The sequence below is a fragment of the Elephantulus edwardii genome, unplaced genomic scaffold, assembly GCF_000299155.1.
Source record: "Elephantulus edwardii isolate Elephantulus edwardi_28Jun2011 unplaced genomic scaffold, EleEdw1.0 scaffold00244, whole genome shotgun sequence".
Lineage (NCBI taxonomy): Eukaryota > Metazoa > Chordata > Mammalia > Macroscelidea > Macroscelididae > Elephantulus > Elephantulus edwardii.
The window spans coordinates 1,806,725-1,826,796 of record NW_006399994.1 but is presented as its reverse complement, the minus strand read 5'-3'; the positions used below and the strand labels follow the sequence as shown (position 1 = coordinate 1,826,796).

General features: G+C 42.2%; 1 protein-coding gene across 1 annotated transcript in view; it reads left to right on the top strand.

Annotated features, from left to right (window-relative positions):
* The window catches only part of LOC102844984, a 41,133-nt gene that overhangs the window by 1,277 nt on the left and 19,784 nt on the right, over positions 1-20,072 (top strand). The window contains exons 2-5 of the mRNA XM_006899039.1: positions 197-372; positions 9,223-9,402; positions 9,807-10,303; positions 10,680-10,853. Coding sequence (XP_006899101.1) covers positions 197-372; positions 9,223-9,402; positions 9,807-10,303; positions 10,680-10,853 — 1,027 coding nt within the window. The remainder of the gene's footprint in view (positions 1-196; positions 373-9,222; positions 9,403-9,806; positions 10,304-10,679; positions 10,854-20,072) is intronic.

Below are 20,072 nucleotides of genomic sequence, written 5' to 3'. Positions count from 1 at the left end.
TCCTCGTCTGCTGCCCTGGGGACCCTGCACCCGGGGACCGCCCTGTCCAGCGTGGAGAACTTTACTGCTAGGATTTCAAATTGTTAATTACGCTGTGTTAGCGCGCTTGAGAGAGAGAGAAGGTAGGCACCGCGGCTCCTTTTTTCATCTCGGTGGTTTGATGGTGATTTTTTTTGTTTTTTTAAAAGGGGTTCAGTCCGCGCAGAGCGACCCCTTCCGACCTCGCGTCCCGGTTTTCGCCACTTCGGATTGCCAGAGGAGACTGTGCGGGGACAGTTGGGGCGTACTTCTCGGCTCTGCGGGTCCTTCAATTTATGCAAAGCCGTCCGATGCTGCAGCCCCGGATCCGGGATAGAGAGGAAGGATGGGGATGTTAGCGTTCCGAACACCTGTCTGGACACGGGGCTTCCTTAACATTTTGGAAATGAAAACACGCAAGATAATGAAACCTTTTTGAAGTGTAGAGAATCTCAGGTCCAGGAGTTTAGTCATGTTCAAAAGAGGAATAATACAAAAATAGCCTAAGACCCGAAGAATGCCAGCGAAGCAGTACTTTTTTATTTGAGGACATTTGTCTGGTGTACTTTTTTATGGAAAGGAGAAAACCGATTAACATGTTTACACAAGGAAAAGTCAGAATTATCATGTCTTATTTTAACCTGTGTTTTGTATCATAATAGACATGCGGAGTTTTTATTTTGTACTTACTGCGTATTCTTTACAAGGAATATTGTAAAATTTTCTGGCAATTATTGTACTATTCTAATGTAAGATTTTTACACTCTTTAAAAAAATAAAATACTTAATTTTCAAAGAAAATTCACCCTAATAATTGGCTTTAATGTCCCTTAATTTTTTTCTTTCTTTGTTAAAAAATTTTCTATGTAAAATCACTTAATATCATATTGTAGGCTTTAATATTATTTTCAAAGGGGATTTATCAGAAGGGGTATACTATAATTTTTTTCCCTTTAAACTTTCTAAGTTAAAACTATTGCAGGATATAGAAATTATTTTTAAATGACCATAAGTAGAAAGTTATTTTGGTATGCGTTTTCAAATCTGATTTTGTTTTCAAGAGCATTGAAACTACTTAAAATTTAAGTGCATCAAAAGTTAAGGTAATTGTCTAGCAACTTTTAATTTTATTTTGTGCCTTGATTTCATTTCGTTTCCACTCACGTGTTAGTACAGAATATATATTACTGTGGTTTCTTAGAACTCTCTACAGCATAACATATATGTTGTAATCAGAGTTGTAGGTAATTTGTAGTTTCAAATTCTTAGTGGAGATGACCTTTTAAGCTGTGTATAAGAAAATATTTTTTTTAGAAAAGGAAAATATTTTCACACATGAAAGGGATTGTACTTGAAAATTCTTGTATGTAAAATTAGTATTTTCAGAATTCAGGAGATAGAAATAATTGCACAATGCAGCTTTGCAAAGGCAGCTTATTAAAAGGCTACATTATTAAAAGGCAAACTTGACAGTGAAGTTCTAGCTTAATGTGTAGCCTAGGGATGTGGGTGAAGACTTCAGTTTTATGACCACAAGTACTTGAGAGGATAAGAATAGAAATTCACCAGGTGTTTATGGGTTTATTATGCTTATACCACGTAGGTGATTTAAGCTAGCTTTTAAGACTTGTGATTGTTTACCTGGTTATTGCAGGTAATTTCTAGTTCACTGAAAAACATGAGGCTCTAGTTTTAATGATGACCTTGATTTAATGGTTTAGAAGCCAAGATGCTATCTTGGTTTCTAAATAAAGTCAAATAATGTATAAAGTGAAATATACATAGTTAATATCAGTGATTTATAGTGGAAATGAAACTTGTTTACTCATTTTCTTGAAAATGCCTGGTGAAGCATATACATATATAAGGTTTGCAGAGTTAGCACATTAATCAAGTCTACAATTTAGGCCAGTTTTTAAAGTGACATTCACACTTGACCTGCCCTGTGCTCTGTTCTTCGAGGGGAAAAAAGAAGCCCCTTCAATACTGGAAAACATTCTTCTCCTGAAAACTTTGGAAGAGGTTGAATGTTAGTATAAATTAGTCCTCACACCCTCAAACTGTAAATGAATAGGTGCAAAGTGATGTGAGACCAAAAACTTGTGTACAGGTAGCTTTTTCTGTAGCCGGGTTGCAGGAGAGGAGACATAGTGGATAGTGAACCCTGGGTCCCCAATCCGCCCAGAATGGAGCAGTCTTAGCTGGAGGAACCTCAAGGCAGAGACCCTGCTGGTGCACCTTGAAGATGAGTCTGGGATTTCTGTCTGAAAGTAGTTTGGAAGAGTGAAAGGACAGAAAGTGCGTGTGCACTTTTCACGTGATGTGTAGATGTCTTGAAAATAGACTCCCAGTTTCTGTTCAGATTCACCTTGCTTAAAAAGTGCGGAGCTACTCGGCCCCTCCAAGGTTGTCAGTGCTTTGAGGAGCAAGGAAAAGAAGCTGTGGACCACCACGGGGTGCAAAGGTGGGGTGCTTTGCCCACAAGGAAGCGCAAACTTCAGCTGCCTCATTTGTAAGCTTTGTTTCTTGTGTATTTCCTTGCCCTGTGGGTGAACCCCATTGCTGTGCTGGCCCTGTGGCCCACGAGGGTGGGTGGATGAGATATGGGCAGCAAAGTGAAGGCCTAAGTCCGGACCACGGGGCAACTAGTCAGAGCTGTGGGGAGGGTGAGGGGTGTGTGGCGTGGGCCGTGGAAGGGACAAGCCCAGGGTGCAAGGCGCGCCCCACAGGCCTGGCTGGCGAGCAGGTGCTGGAACAAAGGCCCCGGACCACCGTGGCCTTTGATGGCCAAGGACGTCTCCTCCCGGGGCTCCTCATTCGCATGCAAATCCCGCGCTGGTTCCCCTTTCTTTGAAGGCAAACAGAAGGATGTTTGTATGTTTGTAAGGATGAAGCCTGCTTCAACAAGGCCTCCCCAATAGACTGGGTCTCGAAAAAAAATAAACCAGTTGGACAAACATTGGCCACCAGCTCTCCTCCTCCCAACTACAAAGTGTGGATTTGCTACAACTCATTAACCCGACGCTTTTCTCTACTTCTCCTTGTTTCTCCGCTCATCAAACGCCCCGGTAGAGCCTGGAAACAAATGACCGAAGTGCAGTTGGGAGGGAATTGCAGTTAATAGGGAAAAGGATATATTGGGGCTAATGGTTCAGGCAGTTCCTGAGAAGGACCACACAAAAAGGAGCCTGTCCATTCAGGGCTCTTGTGCTGCGGAGATTTAATCTGTGGCTAGATTTAGCCAAATGTTATCTATTGCGGGGGGGGGGGGGTAATGAAGCCCTTATGGATTGAATTGCTCCTTGTACCTCACATGGTGTCACGACCTTACATTGTTTCGTGGTTTTCTTTTTTCCTCTCTATTTGGTAATTATTTTATTTCTCTAACACCAGAAGCAGCGGGTGTTTTTGCTCAATAACGTGTTCCTTTCCATTCCCATCCTGATGAGTTTTTATGGAAGAGCCACTTCCCTTCTTCTTAGGAACAGAAGGGAAAAAGAAAGTGAGTAGGAGAAGGAGGGGAAATTCAAAGATGGCCCCTCTTTTTATCTACTGATCCATCAGTGTGTTTGAACATTTCATCATCTGTCTCCCCCTTAGAGAAGGAATGTCCACATGTACTGATGGCTCGGTGGATTGGACTCACGTTTTTTCCCCCTCCTACCTAATTTATTTTTTTAAGAAGGGAAGTGCTTCTTAAATGTATGTATGTATATTTCTTTTTTGAGTATATTAAAATGTCATCTCAGGAAGAGGTTTCTGCCCTTGTACAGTTTCTTTCCTTCCCTTTTGCTTTTTAAAATTCACCATTTCTTTCTTTTATGTAGCCAGTCTTCTAAGGGGGGGGAGGTGGCTATTTTGATGGGAGGTGATTATTTTGATGGAATACCAGGCAGTATCATTTATTAAAGGCTGGCTGAGGCCAGCGACTGAGCTGTGCCTGTTTTGTTTTTCTGTCTTTGGCCCTGGTGGCTCTGATTTCCTTTCTTGACCAAGGACCAAGCTTGGAGCAGCTAACGTGTTATTACAACTGCTATTGATGGGTAAGGATTTTAATTTACCCTGCAAAGCCAGGAATCAAGAACTCTGGTTTTAGTTGTTTGTTTAAAATAAAATGTAAAACCCTGTTGGCTACATATTTTGCTCACACCTGTTTTTATTATGGATGGAGCAAAGTAATTTTGGGGGCAACCTGAAGGTCATAGCAGCAGCAAATTCAGTCCACATCAGAAATTTGCCCAAGAACTGCCTTGTTCTTCCTGAAGTAACCGCAGGCCTAATTGAAATGCAGGGGCTCCCTCTGTTCTAAGAACTGGACCAGAAAGGAAGGGCTGAGGAATAGACGACAAGTGACAAGGGCCCAGCATTGTTTGCAGCCATTCTTCTTCTTCTTCTTCTCTCTCTCTCTCACATACACACACACCCCCACACACACACAAACTCTACACACGCATGCACGCTTCATACCCATCATCTGCCACTGCTTCCCTTCTCTGCTATGATTTTGTAATTAGGCATATGCTTTTTGTTGCTAAATGTGTTTGATGTCACGGCCAGTGAAATGTGGTGTGTTTATAGGGCCACGAATGTAAATGTGTAAATATGTTTAGTGTAAAATCTGGCCCTTCGACTTTAGCAATAAATACGCTGCCAACTTGGATACGATTACATTTGACAGAAAGATGGAGATTCTGATCATGACCAGCTGCTCAGGGGGCTCTTTGGGACTTATACTTTCCCAACGGAATTCACTTTTTAGATCATTTCTTTGCATGTCACATCTCTCCAATCACATATTTCCCTTGATGTGAACAACTTGGGCACCTTTCTTCTTGTTGCTGACCCCTCGGCCATGCAGGAAACTTCCTGGTTCATTCCTCCTGCCTCTTTATGAAGCAGATTCAATTCAACAAGCAGAAAACACAGAGAAAACAACTTCCTATTAGCATGGATCCCTTTTTGAGTGCTGGGTCTTTGAGCGTGATGGAGAGAAATGACGATCTGGGCTCCTGATTCATAGTTATCATTTCCCTCGTCAGTAGCATCACCAACCAGACTTAATGTTTTGAGCTACTCCAACTTTTAAAGGAAGTGTTTTGTTGAAAATTGATACACCTAAGAAAGGCACAGAAATCTTGAGGACTTTTCACAACATGAGCACACTGGTGTATCCAACATCAGATCAAGAAGCAAAGGATATTAACATCTCAGAATCCCCCCTCCAGCCTGTTCTATCACTAACCTCTTCACACACTAATGTTTTAAGAGAACCTTCACCGATCATTTCTTTTGACTCCCCTTGTAAAACAGTGAGGGCAAGAATTATTATGATTCTGTTTTACAAATGAAGATATCATGGCTCAAAAGAGATTAAGTGATTTGCCTCAGGTCACAGCTACTGGGACTTTAGCATTTAAATCCCATTTTATTTCCATTACACCACACTGCCACTTTGTGCCGCCATTGTGATTTATTAAACACCCACTGTGGCAAGGCAGTTGACTTGGAGGTCACTGTGAAGAATCATTTATTTCTTAGTACACTTTCCCCCCATCCTCCTCCCTTTCACGTCTTCCCAGAGATACCCTACCTCTTCCCAGACATATCTCAGCTTAAATAATTGAATTGTTTGCTAATCAGTTTGGAGATCTCAGATTTCTCAGCCTTGTTCTAGGTGACATACTCTCTTTTTTTGTGCCTGCAGTATTCTTCAAAACATACCTGTGTCTCTGTCTTTCTGTCAGCCCTGCCCACCCTCTCACCCCCCAGAGATAGACACAGAAAGAGAGAGAGAGAGAGAGAGAGAGAGAGAGAGAGAAAATACACTATCACCGTTGGTACTATCCGCTTCTCTGGCTGATTCTCGTGGCTTTCTAAGTCTCTAATTGTTAATCTTTCAGTTTATTACTATTTTGCTAAACCACTGAGTAGGTCCTTACAGCTAGCCTATGTATAACACCTCCTCCTGTGTAGAAGGGAAGAGATATGCGAAGGCAGATCAACGGAGTCAACATTAATGAGAAAGCAAAGCATTTTGCTGAGTACTACTCCTCCCTAACACACAATAAACACACTCTCAGTGGGGGTTTTGGGGTGCATTTTATTTGTTTTTACTCCCTTTGAACAGCTGCATGATGTGGCTTGGGCTGGTTCTTTGAGCCTCTGCATAATTAATCCTTTGCACAGGGCCTTCCCAGGCGATCCCACCTGGAGCCACGACCTGCCCTGCAAGAGGTTTCCCTAAAATGCTTTTGGGGAAGGGGGAATCCCAGACCACCTGCTAGTCCATCCTTGCCTGTTGCCACCCTGAAGCCCCATTGAAGTCTAGCCTCCTTAAGCAGGGGCTGGGGCTCTGGCTTTGTCCCTGCATGAGGACATCCACACTAGAGTCAATGCAGCGATTGCATTGTGCCTGACTGCTTGTGAACTGCAGACTGCAGAGGGGCGTACGTGGGGATCCTTCCAACCAACAGTGTCTGATGGAAGACAACATTGATTTTTTTTTCTGGAGAAAGGGCATTTTGTATTTTAATCACAAACTTTTAGTCCTAGACTTTAAAAGACAACAAAAATCCACTGGGGGTGGGTGTGTGTAAGAGTCAATTAGTATCAGACCTTTTAGTCAAAAGACCTGGAAAATTCAGTTTCTGAATTTGAATTCTGAACTTTTCCTCAAAGAAAGGCTTGAAGAATATGTTTCTTAAGGTCAGAGTAGCTTTATTCTCTAAGATATGATTTTGCCTTGTATGTAGGATCCTAATGTTAGGAAAAATATTGCAGCCCATTAAACAGAAAGTAAGCTAAATGAAATTAAGTACCAGGAGAGGAAGATGCCCAGCCACGTGATTCAGGTGACCTGGAGGCCTAGAGGTGGGAAGCTGGGCAGTTTCTCTTCCTTTGATCTATAATAGGCTGATAAACTATTGATCAATAATAGTTTGGCAAAGAAAAAAGAGAAAGGAGCAGAGATGAATTGAAGCAGAAGGTAAATCCTCTTCTCACACTAGTCTAGGAATCCCTGTTACTATAATGTAAAAGGCAGGTATTTCCAGCACTAAAGAGGAGGGAAACATCTTCTAAAAGAGTCTTCAGGAGAGGTCATGATGAATGAAAATATCTTGGTTTTCTGATTTTGTCTATTTTTAGGCAAAGAAATTGACACATGTAAAAACAACTGGCAGCACTGTGCTTTATGAGCTGAAAGGAGATTAAAAAAATCCCTCACAAATAAAAATTTTTCCAAAGGCTGCAAGAGAAGAAATGAGGCTGAACTGAAATTGTTAGATCAGTTTTCAAACTAACTTTTAGATTTCAGGGTGTTGTGAGAATAAAAAATAAATAATGCTAAAATGTGTATTATGAGAGATAAAACTCACAGAAATGTAAAGATTATAGCCCTTTTGTGATTTCTTTCTCATATCTTTCTAGAAAAACAAAACTTTCAGCTTTTGAGTACTGTAAACTCATAAATTAATGGAAATTAACATTTAGTCGTATGTACTACTTTTTCTTCAAAATTCCTGTTGTATCTCTACATTACTGAGCCCTTCCTAGAATTAATGAGGAGAGAAGAGATGGCTTTTCCGTTAGCCTGAGGTGTATTTAGACTGAAAACTTTCTCTTTTCTAAACTAAACAAACCAATGTTGTTTTAAAGCTACTCGTCTATTCTTGCTCTATTTCTTTACTTTTCCACTGAGCATCTCTTTAACCTCCAGCTTAGAAAATTCAGTTTAGCCTGCAATATTTATTGGGCACCTGCTATACTGCAAATCCTTTTATTCCCATTTTAAACATAGCAATGAATTAAGGCATTTCCACTATCAAACTGCCTCCAGTAAGAGCAACCTGAACTCATGGAGCAAAAGGCACAAAATATTTTAATCAGAAACATAGGGGTCAGGAAAGACTAAGAAGACGGTCTCATCATTTATTAAGAGATACTTTAAATCCCCAAATATCTTGCTGGCATACAAGCTAAATAAAAGTTATCAGTTTTCTTGACACTTTCTGGTGTGGCTGACTTATTCACAAAATCCACACAAAAAGTGTCAGAAGTCCTTCAATGTGGAAAACTATGAATTTGATTTCTCTCCCAAGTTTTGAAGGCTTTAAAAGCAAAATTTGTAAACAACATCTCAGACACCAGTCTTGACGGGTATGTGTGACTGCCTGTAATTAGACTATTAGAAAATAGTCTACCACTATTGCTACCACTATGAACTAAGACTATCTAGAATGAATAGATTAGATGATGTTCACAAGGATTTGTACAGGAGTCAAATGCAGAGACAGCATAACACCTTAAGGCATTTCCCCCCATGCTTATTTTATTACACATCACAGAAAAAATATTAAGCGCAGTATAAATGATACTGGCTCAGAAATAAGGCAAGATTCAGAGCTATTGTTCATGGGTCGCTATAAATTTTTATAATTTTATAGACTTTCAAATAAGTGTTTTTGCCCCTGCATACATTAGATAGACCTTCAACATGTAAACTCAGGCCTTCTGTAGGCTTGGGACTAGTGGGGGGAAGGATGCACAGGCGCCCAAGAAACTGAGAGCAACTCACCAAGTTTGGGTCTAGTTTTTTTCTTTCACAAGTAATCATCAGGTTTGGGTCTAGTTTTTTCTTTACAAGTAACCAGTGGTACATAGGATAAAAACAAAATACAGGGTTCTGTTTTTTGTTTTTCTGTTTTAAGAGACTTCATTTTTCTTTGCCCTTCTCCCCTTTCCCCCAACCCCACAACTCCAATCTTTGTTGTAGAACAAGACTCCAGCAAACCATCTCCCACTCGTCTTTAGAGCGATGTGGGATGGGATCCTTTATTTTAGGGAGTTGGTAGGTGCGGGTTGTTATTGTAACTCTACTCTGTAACTAAAGCTTTGGCATATAATAAATCTCTCCCCCAAGACTTTTGGATCTTTGATTTGAAAAATCGGATTCCTTCTGTGGAAACAGTTGACAGGAACCTAAAAGGATTAGTTGCATTCCACATAGGATAATTTTTACTGGCAACATTTTGAAACGATTTGGTCCCTTTCAGGCCTTAAACAATGTCCAGAAAAATGATCTAACGAGACTTGTATTGTTTTCCCGTCTGCGCATCCACTCGCTACTTGTGCCAATGTCTCGGTAGAGTTGGGACAGGGTTTTGCTCTCAGTTTATTAATTTCCGATCGGTCTTTTTACTTTAGTAACCGCCTTTGGCAAGGGGCCCTGTAATGTTTTCCCTGAGTCAGCCCCAGCGGTGAAGCGGGAGCTTGTCTCTCAAAGGCGCCGTGCCTGGAAGTGGGGCGCAGACAAGAGCTCACCCCCGATCTCTCGCCCAGGGCCATGCTGCGTGTGCTCTACGAGCACCGTCCAGGCGCGCAGTCGTAGGTAGCTCTGGTCCCCGAACTACGCTGCGCGCGGCAGGCCAGGCAGGCTGCGCGCATTTCTCCAATCTTCCCGGCCAGTTTGTAATGCAGGTGGGTGGAGGGTAGGAAGGAAGAGGGTTTCGTTTCTTTACTCGTCCGAGCCCAAAACAAAACAATAGGGCTAGAGCGGCCTGCACTCCCCTAGCCGACGTCCTCGGAGCTGCAGCTTGCGGACCGCGGGCGACAGAGGTCCCCGCCTCCCCGGCCCTCTCTACTGTTTATTTGGTTGTCAGCGGACTTATCAAGATGTTAGCTTGCAGGAGGTTCTGACCTGCCCGGGCGCTTTGGCTGCACGGCCCAGGCTTTCCCCTCTGTTTTTACACCTGCACAAACTCCACCGCACTCCCTCGTCTGATTTATAGCCCAATTAAAGGTTCAGTGTGCTCGAAGCCACCCGCGCTGTGCCCTCCGCCTCCCGCGGCCACGGCCAGCCCAGGAATGCGCCGCGCGGGTCCGCTGGCTGCGCCCCAGACCCCGAGCGGCGAAAAACCAGGTCCGAGCAAAGGCCGAGCGCGTGCCCCCGAGCGCCACGCAGCAGCCGCGCACGACTAAACCCCGCCAGCCACCTGAGACGCTTCGTCTCGACCGTCCCGACTCCACGGGTGCCGGGCGCGCGGAGAGGCCACGTGGCGCGCCCGGAGGCGGAAGCCCCGCACGGACCTTCCGGCCCGCGCCCTCCGCGCGCTGCCCGGGGAGGAGGGGCACAGAGGGCATTCGGTCCCCTGTGCACGCGGTCGCTCGGGATGGGTGTCGCTCGCTCAGCGACTCTCGGCGGGGAAGCTGGAGGTTCCTGCTGCCGGGACCAGACGTTGGGCGGGAACGCGCGAGGTCAGCGTCCGCTCGCTCGTCTCAGAGCCTGGTTCGGCGCGCGGGGGCGGGCTCCGGCTCCTGCCTCCTCCTTTGCGTCCTTTTCTTTGCAGAGAGAATAAGCGGCAACCCAACCGAGATTGGCAGCATTGAGCATCTTCCAAACCTAATGCTGTCTACTTTCCTTCTATCAATCCACCTTTCTAATTAGACTAATTAGGAGCTCTCTGGAGTGTCGCAGGGCCCAGGGACTGAACCGCTTAGGGATTGTGAAAAGACCTCTGAATGGCCACGTTGGGGGCCGGGCGGGGGCCCTTGCGCCCCATTCAGCACAGAGTAACAGTGACTACATTTATCCCTTGCCATTGAAAAGAGGCTCGATTAAAACGTTTGGGAACTCATGCCACCCTGTATCCCCTCTTAATTAGAGGGGCCCGGGCGACGGGGGACCCCGCATGCACTGGATCTGTGCGCTGCTGCTTTCCGCCCTCTCAGCGCAGCGCATTTCTTTCCCGAGACAAAAGCCCGCCAGCTCCCCACCTGTTGCCGACCCTCGTTTTCCTACTCATGCCGGGTGCCCTTGCTCTGGTCCCAAGCTGATGGTGAAGCCGACTGCTTTAGGCAGCCAAACTTGGCACGCAAGCTGGTGGCATCAGAATGGAAAAGGCCGCTAGGTTTCTCAGTGTACTTGGAAAGCATCCTCTAGGCTTCCTATTTTTCTCTCCATCTTTTTCCTCTATATAGTTCATTCTTCACTTCTCCTGTTTACGTGAAATTTCCAAGCAGATAATCTGAATATGAGAATAAGGGGGAGAGTTAAAATGCCGCCCTGATCCACTGTCTTGGCGGCATTCCCGCATGAATAATTTTTACGCTTTTCCACCAGTGTGTTATTTTAAGGAAATGTGTATTGAGCGCCTATGCCCGTACTACACTCTTCAGTCTTCTGCCCTCTTCCCCCTTTTCTTCTCAGGCCATCTCCAAATGTCTTAAGTAACTTCACTTGAAGTTTATATTGTTGATACAAATTTTATCTTTTTTTGGGTGGCTTAATAAGACCATACCTACAAAATATTGACAAGACAGAGGAGAAAAAACATATTGCAACCATAGATTTTTGTTTTATTTTGTTTGTAGATATTTTGTTTCGGAAGTAAGAGTGGTGTCATTTTCTCAAGAATTCTAAACACACTGTGCTTTAGAATAAAGGTGACTAAGAATATTTACTTTCCACTGTTGTATGTATGTTAGTGAGTGTGTGTGTGTGTGCGCGCGCATATGTGCATGTGAGACACACACACACACACACACACACACAGAGAATATCCTTTTTGGAAAAGAGCCAGATACACAAATATTATCAAATCACTGTTATTGATCTTGTTAATTTAGAAAACAAAATCTCAGGAAAGATGCTATTAACTAAATGTCAACCCATAGCATGCAAAATTCCTTGGACCCAAATTAAAAAAAAAAAAAGTCATGTGAGTAATGGAATTTTTTTAAGGCCTAAACAGGATCTTAATAGAGTTTTATTGCTTCCACACCCTGCTTTACAATATTTTAACAGTTACAAGATGCATGGCATTGCAACAAATCTAACTAGTTAAAAAGCTGGGAGGAGGGGCAGGGAAAAGAATAAAAAAATAATTTGCTTTGGGGAAAATGATAATTAGTAAAGTTGAAAACATTTCTGGAGTAACTCTGAAATGAAAACCAAAATGTATTTTGTTATGCTATCAAATTTCTTATTTTTAAAGTTTCCACTGCCAATTTAAATTGTAATTAAAGAATAATATACATCCTATAAAAAGCACAAACCCTAAGTGTGCAACTTGGCAAATTTTACCTCCCTCTGCACCTGTGTAGCCAGCCACCACTTAAAGCAAATTATCACACATTTTTAACACCCTAGAAAATTCATCCTCTTCCCATCAATAGTGTGCCTACTAGAAGTGATCTTCTCATTTCGACTCCACACATTATTGAACTTGTTCTTAGAACTCTTGCAAGTGAAATAATACTGTATGTATGTAATATTTTGTCTGGCTTCCCTTACTCATCATTATGTTTGTCAGATTCATTGGTTCAAAGTTAGCAAACAATATATGGGTGAAGTCCATTTCCATTGTTGAGAACTAGGACACTAGACACTGAAAGGCTTTATTTTTGTTTTCAATGGAGGGTGGAAAACAACTCTTCCCCTCATGTAAGGAAAAAACAAACCAGCACAACACAACAAAAATACAAAACTGAAAAACCTTAAACACTTCATTGTTAACTAGTAGAGTTAATTTTGAAAAATTATAAATAAGCAAATAAAATGAAATAATTTACCTTTGGTTATTTCCATCATTTGCAAGATATAATTACGAGTCACTGGAAAGAGGGAAAAAAGGCGCAAGCTACAATTGTAATTGGATTCTATTTCGCCCATGCAATTTGAATCACTAATGCTAATAATAGGAAGTACTGTGGGCCTCTTCACAAAGAATGGTGTCAAAATGAGGAGGGGAAAGTAAATTGCATGTGGTGGGTTCTACCTTACATGTAAAGGCACTTCATGCAACAGTCTGTCAAGTGTACTTTGAATTCTGATAGAAAGTAAAGTGTTCATTTTGCAAACTAATCCAGCAGTCTGTACTTTGTCTCATCTATAGATCACCATATGGACCAATTAGTTAACTTTGCAGAGAAAAGTGGTTTCCTAGAAAATGAAAGGAGCCCAGCAAACTGAAGAATTATGATTGTCCTACTCCCTCCCAACATCCCCAAATTCGAGTTTGAAATCCAGCTCTTCTCTATGCTTGTTGTGGGGCATCTTAGTGCAGTTTATCATCAGTGACTACCCCCATCTCCAACAGGAACGGTAGATGCAATTGTAGGACCTTTCCCTACAGACAGCATTTTTAGGGATTGACATGTTTGGACTGTGGGGAAAATTATTAAACCAAAGGGGAGAAATGTGGAGTGAGGTTTTGGTCAGTTATCATGGATATTGGTAAACTGGAAAGGAGGAACACATCTTTTTATAACTTTAAATCTTAAAATTAGTATAAAATAAAGCTTAGAGTTCCTATTCAGGAAGACAGATGTGCAGATAAAAACACGCCAATTGACCTGTAAAAATATAAATCGATTGAATCAGTTATTCCCCCACAATAAGGAAAAGAACTACTTACCTTTTCAAATGGCTTGAATTAAAAGTAGCAAAGTATGAAATGCTGGCAAGGATGCAGAGAAGTTGGGTCTCTCGTACATTCCTGATGGGGATGTAAAATGGTACAGTCACTCTGGAAAACAATTTGCCGTTACCTCCAAAACTGAATATTGACCAGTATAGACTTCTGTGAACCATCAGTTGCATTCTATTCTAGGGCATTTATTCCAGCGAAGTAAAAACTTGTGTTCACCGAAAAACCTCTCTACAAATGTTCAGTTCAGGTTTATTTTTATTGGAAATTAAAAAAAAAAATCCCCTTCACTCCAACATAGTCCACATGTCCCTCAGTCGGTGAAACAAACTCTGCGATAGTCAGCTCTATAATGGTGTACTACTCAGTCATAAATAAACTGCTGACACAGGTAACACTTGGATGGAGCCAGAGGCCATTGTGATGAGTAAAGAAAGTCCATTTTAAAAGAAAGGTCATGTAGTAGATGATTCCATTTATATGTTGTTGTTGTTGTTATGTGCCATTGAGTCATTTGCGACTCATAGCGACCCTATGTACAACATCCTGAAACCTGTTCTAAACTGTGCCAACCTTTTTGTCTCTGACACACCTACCCCCATTACCTCAGTCACTAAATCAGTCCATCTCATCAAGGTCTTCCTATCTTGTGCTGTCCCTCCACCCTTCCAAGCATGTTGTCCCTCTTCAAGGACTGGTTCCTCCTTGCAACATGCCCAAAATATGTCAGACAAAGCCTTAGAATCCTTGCCTCCAAGGAGCAGCCTGGCTTCACCCTCTCTAGGACCAACCTGTTTGTTCTCCTTAAAGTCCATGGTATATTCAATACTCTTCTCCAGCACCACAGCTCAAAGGCATCTATTCTTTTTCTATCATCCCTAGTCATTGTCCGGCTCTCTGATGCATAGCAAGTAATTGCAAAGACTATGGCCTGGATAAGGCACACCTTAGTCTTCAGACTGACGTCATTGCTTTTCAGTACTGTAGAGAGGTCCCTGACTGCAGACTTTCCCAAAGCAATATAATAAAACTACAGAAATTGATGGCTGCCAGGAGTCAGAAAGAGAGGGCAGGGATGTGACTATAAAGAGGTAGCGCAAGGGATTTTATTTGCAGTGAAATAAAATTTCTGTATCTGATTGTTAATGGTGGCTACATAAATAAATATACACATGAGATCAGATTGCATACAACTGCACACATACATTTATATGCACCTACACAAATGTGTAGAAGATGGTCAAAATGGGATAAGGCCTATGATCTAGTTAAGCATTATGCTATGCCAATTTTCTGCCTGGCCAACTGATTTGAAGAGATCAATATTTGTTCCCATTCACAAGAAAGGTGATCTAACTATGTAGAAATTATCAAACAGTTTCATCGATAATGGTAGAATATTAAATGATCCAGGAAGTATTAAAAGAAGATGGAAAGAGTACACAGAGTCATTATACCAAAAGGAATTGGCAAAGAATTTAATGAAACAACATATGAGCAAGAGCCTATGGTGATGAAGGAGGAATTTCAGACTGCTTTGAAAGAATTGGCTAAAACTAAGGCCACAGGAATTGATGGTATGCAGTTAACGTATTTCAACTAAGAGATGCTGCCCTAGATAAGCTTACCAAGTTGTGCCAAAAAATCTGGAGGACAACCACTTGGCCAACTGACTGGAAGAGATCTATATTCGTTCCCATTCCAAAGAAATGTGACACAACAGAGTGTGGAACTTATCGAACAATATCATTGATATCACATGCAAGCAAGATTCCGCTGAAGATTATCCAAAAACGACTGGAACAGCACATCAACAGATAACTGCCAGCAGTGTGGGCTGGGTTTAGATGGGGTCGTGGTACTAGGGATATTGTAGCTATTGTAAGATGGATCTTGACTGAAAGCAAGGAGTACCAGAGGAATGTCTATCTGTGTTTCATTGATTATGCAAAGGCATTTGACTATGTGAATCACAATAAACTGCAGCTAACTCTGAGAAGAATGGGAATCCCAGAACACTTGATTTTGCTAATGAGAAACTAGGAGGCAGTCATCAGAACAGAGCAGGGAAATACTGCATGGTTCAAAATTGGGAGGGTTGTACGCCACGGATGTGTCCTGTTTTCATACCTTTTCAATCTTTATGCAGAACACATTATCTGGGAGGCTGGACTCTATGAGGAGGAATGTGGCATCAGGATTGGAGGAAGACTCATCGACAATCTGCTTTATGCAGGTGACACAACCCTGCTTGCTGAAAGTGACGAGAACCTTGCTGTGGAATGTCAGGGACTGCAGCCTTGTATTGAAGCTCAATATCAGGAAAACAAAGATTCTCACCACTGGGCCGATTGGCAGCATCATTATGGATGGTGAAGGTGTTGAGATTGTTCACAGCTTTAGTTTGCTCGGCTCCACAATCAACATTCTTGGCACCAGCAGCCAGGAAATTAAAGGATGTATTACGATGGGAAAGTCTGTGGTTAGAGGCCTCTCTAAAGTACTGAAGAGCAATGATGTCAGTCTGGAGACTAAGGTGCGCCTGATGCATGCCTGGTCTTTGCAATCACTTGCTATGCATCAGAGAGCTGGATAATGACTAGGGATGATAGAAGAATTGATGCCTTTGAACTGTGATGTTGGAGAAGAATATTGAATATACCCTGAACTGCTAAAAGAATGAACAGATTTGTCCTGGAGAGGGTGAAGTCATGCTGCTCCTTGGAGGCAAGGCTTCTGAGACTCAGTCTAATATACTCTGGACATGTTGCGAGGAGGGGCCGGTCCTTGGAGAGGGACATCATGCTTGGGAGAATGGAGGGACAGCGCAGGAGAGGAGGACCCTTGTTGAGATGGATTGATTCAGTGACTGGAGTAATGGGCGTTAGGTGTGTCAGAGACTGTGAGATTGGCACAGGATAGGACAGAGTTTAGGGCTGTTGTACATAGGGTCACTATGAGTTGCAGGCGACTAGATGGCACATAACAACAACAACAATCATTGATATCACATAAAAGAATACTGCTGAAAACCATTAAAATGGCTGGAACAGTATATTAACAGAGAACTGCCAGAAGTTCAAGCTGGATTTAGAAGAGACTGTGGCACAAAGGATATGATTGCTGATTGCAGATGAGTCCTGGTTGAAAGCAAATACTAGACTATTTGTTCTCATTGACTATCCAAAGACATTTGACTGTGTGGATCATAATAAATTATAGCTAATATAGAGAAGAATGGAAATCCCAGGACACTTAATTGTGCCTGTGGGAAACCTCTATCTAATCCAAGAGGCTGTAGTGTGAGTAGAGCAAGGAAACACTACATAGTTTAAAATTCATAAAGGTATGCATCAAGGTTGTATCCATGCTCCATACCTATTTAATCTGTTGTGTACCATAGAGTTGGAACCTATCTATAGCTGACCCTCTGGCAGGTTTTCAGAGGCAATTAATCACACAGAAGGAGGTTGCTCATCCTTCTTCCATGGAACAATTGGTGGCCTTGAACCATATGCCTTTGTGATTGCAGCCCAGCTTCTTGCCACTACACCATCATAATTAGACGAAAGAAGGAAGAAAAATTATTCCAGAAGCTGGACTCTATGAAGAAGGGTGTGGAATTGTGATTAGAGGAAGACATCAATGACATTCATTATGCAGTTGACACAACTTTGATGGCTGAAAATGAGGAGGACTTAAAGGCTTGTTGAAGAAGATCAAAGACTTCAATGTGGATTGTATTCCAATATCAAGAAAACAAAAATTCTCACCACTGGACCAATAGGCAACATCGTGATAGATGGAGAAAAGATTAAAACCATCAACAGTTTCATCTTACTAAAGTCCATAATCAGTACACTTGGTGCCAGCACTCAGGAGAGCAGGAAACATATTGCTCTGGGAAAGTATGTAGTCAGGAGCCTCTCCAAATTACTGAGGAGTAATGATGTCAATTTGATGACTAAGGTGGGCCTGACTGAGGCCAGGGTCTTTTCCATCACTTGCTACAACATCTGCGAACTGGACAGTAAATAAGGATGACTGAAAAAGAATTGATGCCTTTGAACTGTGGTGTTGGAGAATAGCGATGGACATCTCGTAGACTGTGCAGAGAATAAACAGATGAGTCTTGGAGAGGGTGCTCCTGGGAGGCAAAGGGCGGAGTTCAGATCTGTGTTCATAGGTTCGCCACAAGTCTTATTTGACTTGACAGCACCTAACAACAACACTGCCACCATCAGAAGAAGCTGGGTGAAGGAAGCTGTGACTATATGTACTGTTTTTGCAACATTTTGTGAATCTATAATTATTCCCAAATAAGAAACTAAAACAGTAAAAGATATCATCTCATTAATGAAACTTTCTACTGGTGGCAAGATTTTTACTGGTTGATTTCTCTTAAGTAATAAGAGCAATTAATTTAGCCCTGTCCTAGCCATAGGTATTTTATTGACAATATTTAAAAGACCAATAATTTTCTATTGTAATCTATTGATAGACATGGATCAATGTCTATGAATTGTCGTAGGTTGAATTGTGTCTCAAAGAAACATGTGTCAATTTTGCTGAACTATATGATTCTCTGTATTGTGTGGTTGACAATTTTGTGATCTGATGTTATTGTCCTATATGTTGTAAATCCTAGTCTCTGCTTGTAGTAAATGAGGCAATATTGTTGTTGTTAAGTGCTGTCGAGTTGAGTAGGATTCATAGCAACCCTATGGACAATAGACTTGAACTCTGTCCTGCTCTGTGCCATCCTCAGAATCTCTGACATACTTGAGCCCATTGCTGCAGTCACTGTGTTAATCTGTCTGGTTGAGGGGTTGCTGCTCCTCCAAATATGATGTTTTTCTCTAAGTAATAGCCTCTCCTAGCAACATGCCCAAACTATGTTAGATGAAGCTTCATTGTCTTTTCCTCCAAGGAGCCTTCTGACTGCACATTCTCCAAGACATACCTGTTTGTTCTTTTATCAGTCCATGGGGTCTCCAACACCACAGTTCAAAGGCATCAATTCTTCTGTCATCCTTATTCATTATCCAGCTCTCAGAAGCATAGCAAGTGACTGAAAAGACTATTCTGAATCAGGTGCACTTTAATCTTCAAACTGTCATCACTGCTCCTCAGTAATTTGGACAGGTCCCTGACTGCACACTTTCCCAGTGCAATATGTCTCCTTATCTCCTGACTGCTGATTCCGAGGGCATTGATTGTCTATCCAAGTAAGATGAAGTTTTATCTTTTCCCTATGTGTCATGACAGATTTTGTTTTCTTGATGTTGAGACGTGATCGTATTGACTGTGTTTTTGGTCTTTCTGAAGTAAGCACTTCAAGTCCTCCTCACTTTCCGCAAGCTGTATAATACAGGTTGTTGATGAGTCTTCCTCTGATCCTGATGCCATGTTCTTCTTCATAGTGTCTATCTTCTTGAATAATTTGCTCATAAAAGGATTATGTTTGCTATAGTTAATAAGGAAGGATTAAAATGGGATACAACTTAGGTTAAAGCCCTGATTAATGTAAGGGAAGATTCTTTGGGTGTGGCACATCATTTTATATAGGAGATAAAAATAAACATAAATGACCAGAGAATGAAGGGTTGGCAGTGGGCTGTATCTTTTACATTTCGAGTCCCTGCACTGAGAACCCCTTAGACCCAGGTTTTTAAATGTCCTCTCAGTGTGACTGCTTAGGAGGAAACTTGTTGGAACCTACTGCCCACTCAGGGAAAAAGAAATTGCAGTTGGTTCTGGAAAGGCCTTGGAAAGCCGATGGGGCATTTCTGTGCTGTCAGATAGGGTCGGCATGAGTTGAGATTCAACTCTGTAGCAATGGATTTGGGTTTTTAATTGATGATCAAAGAACAAATAGGTAAGTCCTGGAGAAGGTGCAACCAGAGTGCTCCTTGGAGGCAAAGCTGGCAAAGCTTCATCTCACGTACTTCAGACATGTTGTTAGAACAGGCTGGTCCATGCAGAGGAAGATCGTGCTTGGAAAGGCAGAGGGTCGGTGAAGGAGGAGACCCTCAACCAGGTAAGTTGACACAGTGATTGCAGCAGTGGGCTCCAGTATGTCAGAGATGTTGAGGATGGCACAGGATAGGACAGGATTCAGATCTGTTGTTCATAGAGTGGTCGTTATGAGTGGTACTTAACTGGAGGGCACCCAACAACAATAACAACAACAATGTGGAACTTAAGATTCCCCATGAACTGATAAACCAAATTGAAAAAGGAATTAAGGATAGGATGCAACACTCTTATACTCACCACAGCTCTGATAATGGAAGTGGCCTGTAATAGTTGGGTGTTGTGTTTTTTTCCCCTCACAGGAGACAAAAGAAAAGCAAAGTGAGAGGGAGTGGCCTGAGGGTGGGTGACAGTGAACCTCAGCATCACCATGAAAGGAAGTAGAGTGTGTCCTTTGCGTCAAGGTCCCTGTGCTGGAAAGGCCAAGATGTATGGAGATCTGCAAGGAATTAGAGACCTATATACCAATGCTGAAGGGAACTTTTCTCCACAATGAACAGAAAGTTTTCCCCTGAATTTGCACTTAAAGTGCCCTAAATGGTAGAATATATGCCTATTTGTTAAAGCCATCCACTTGTGGGATATATATAT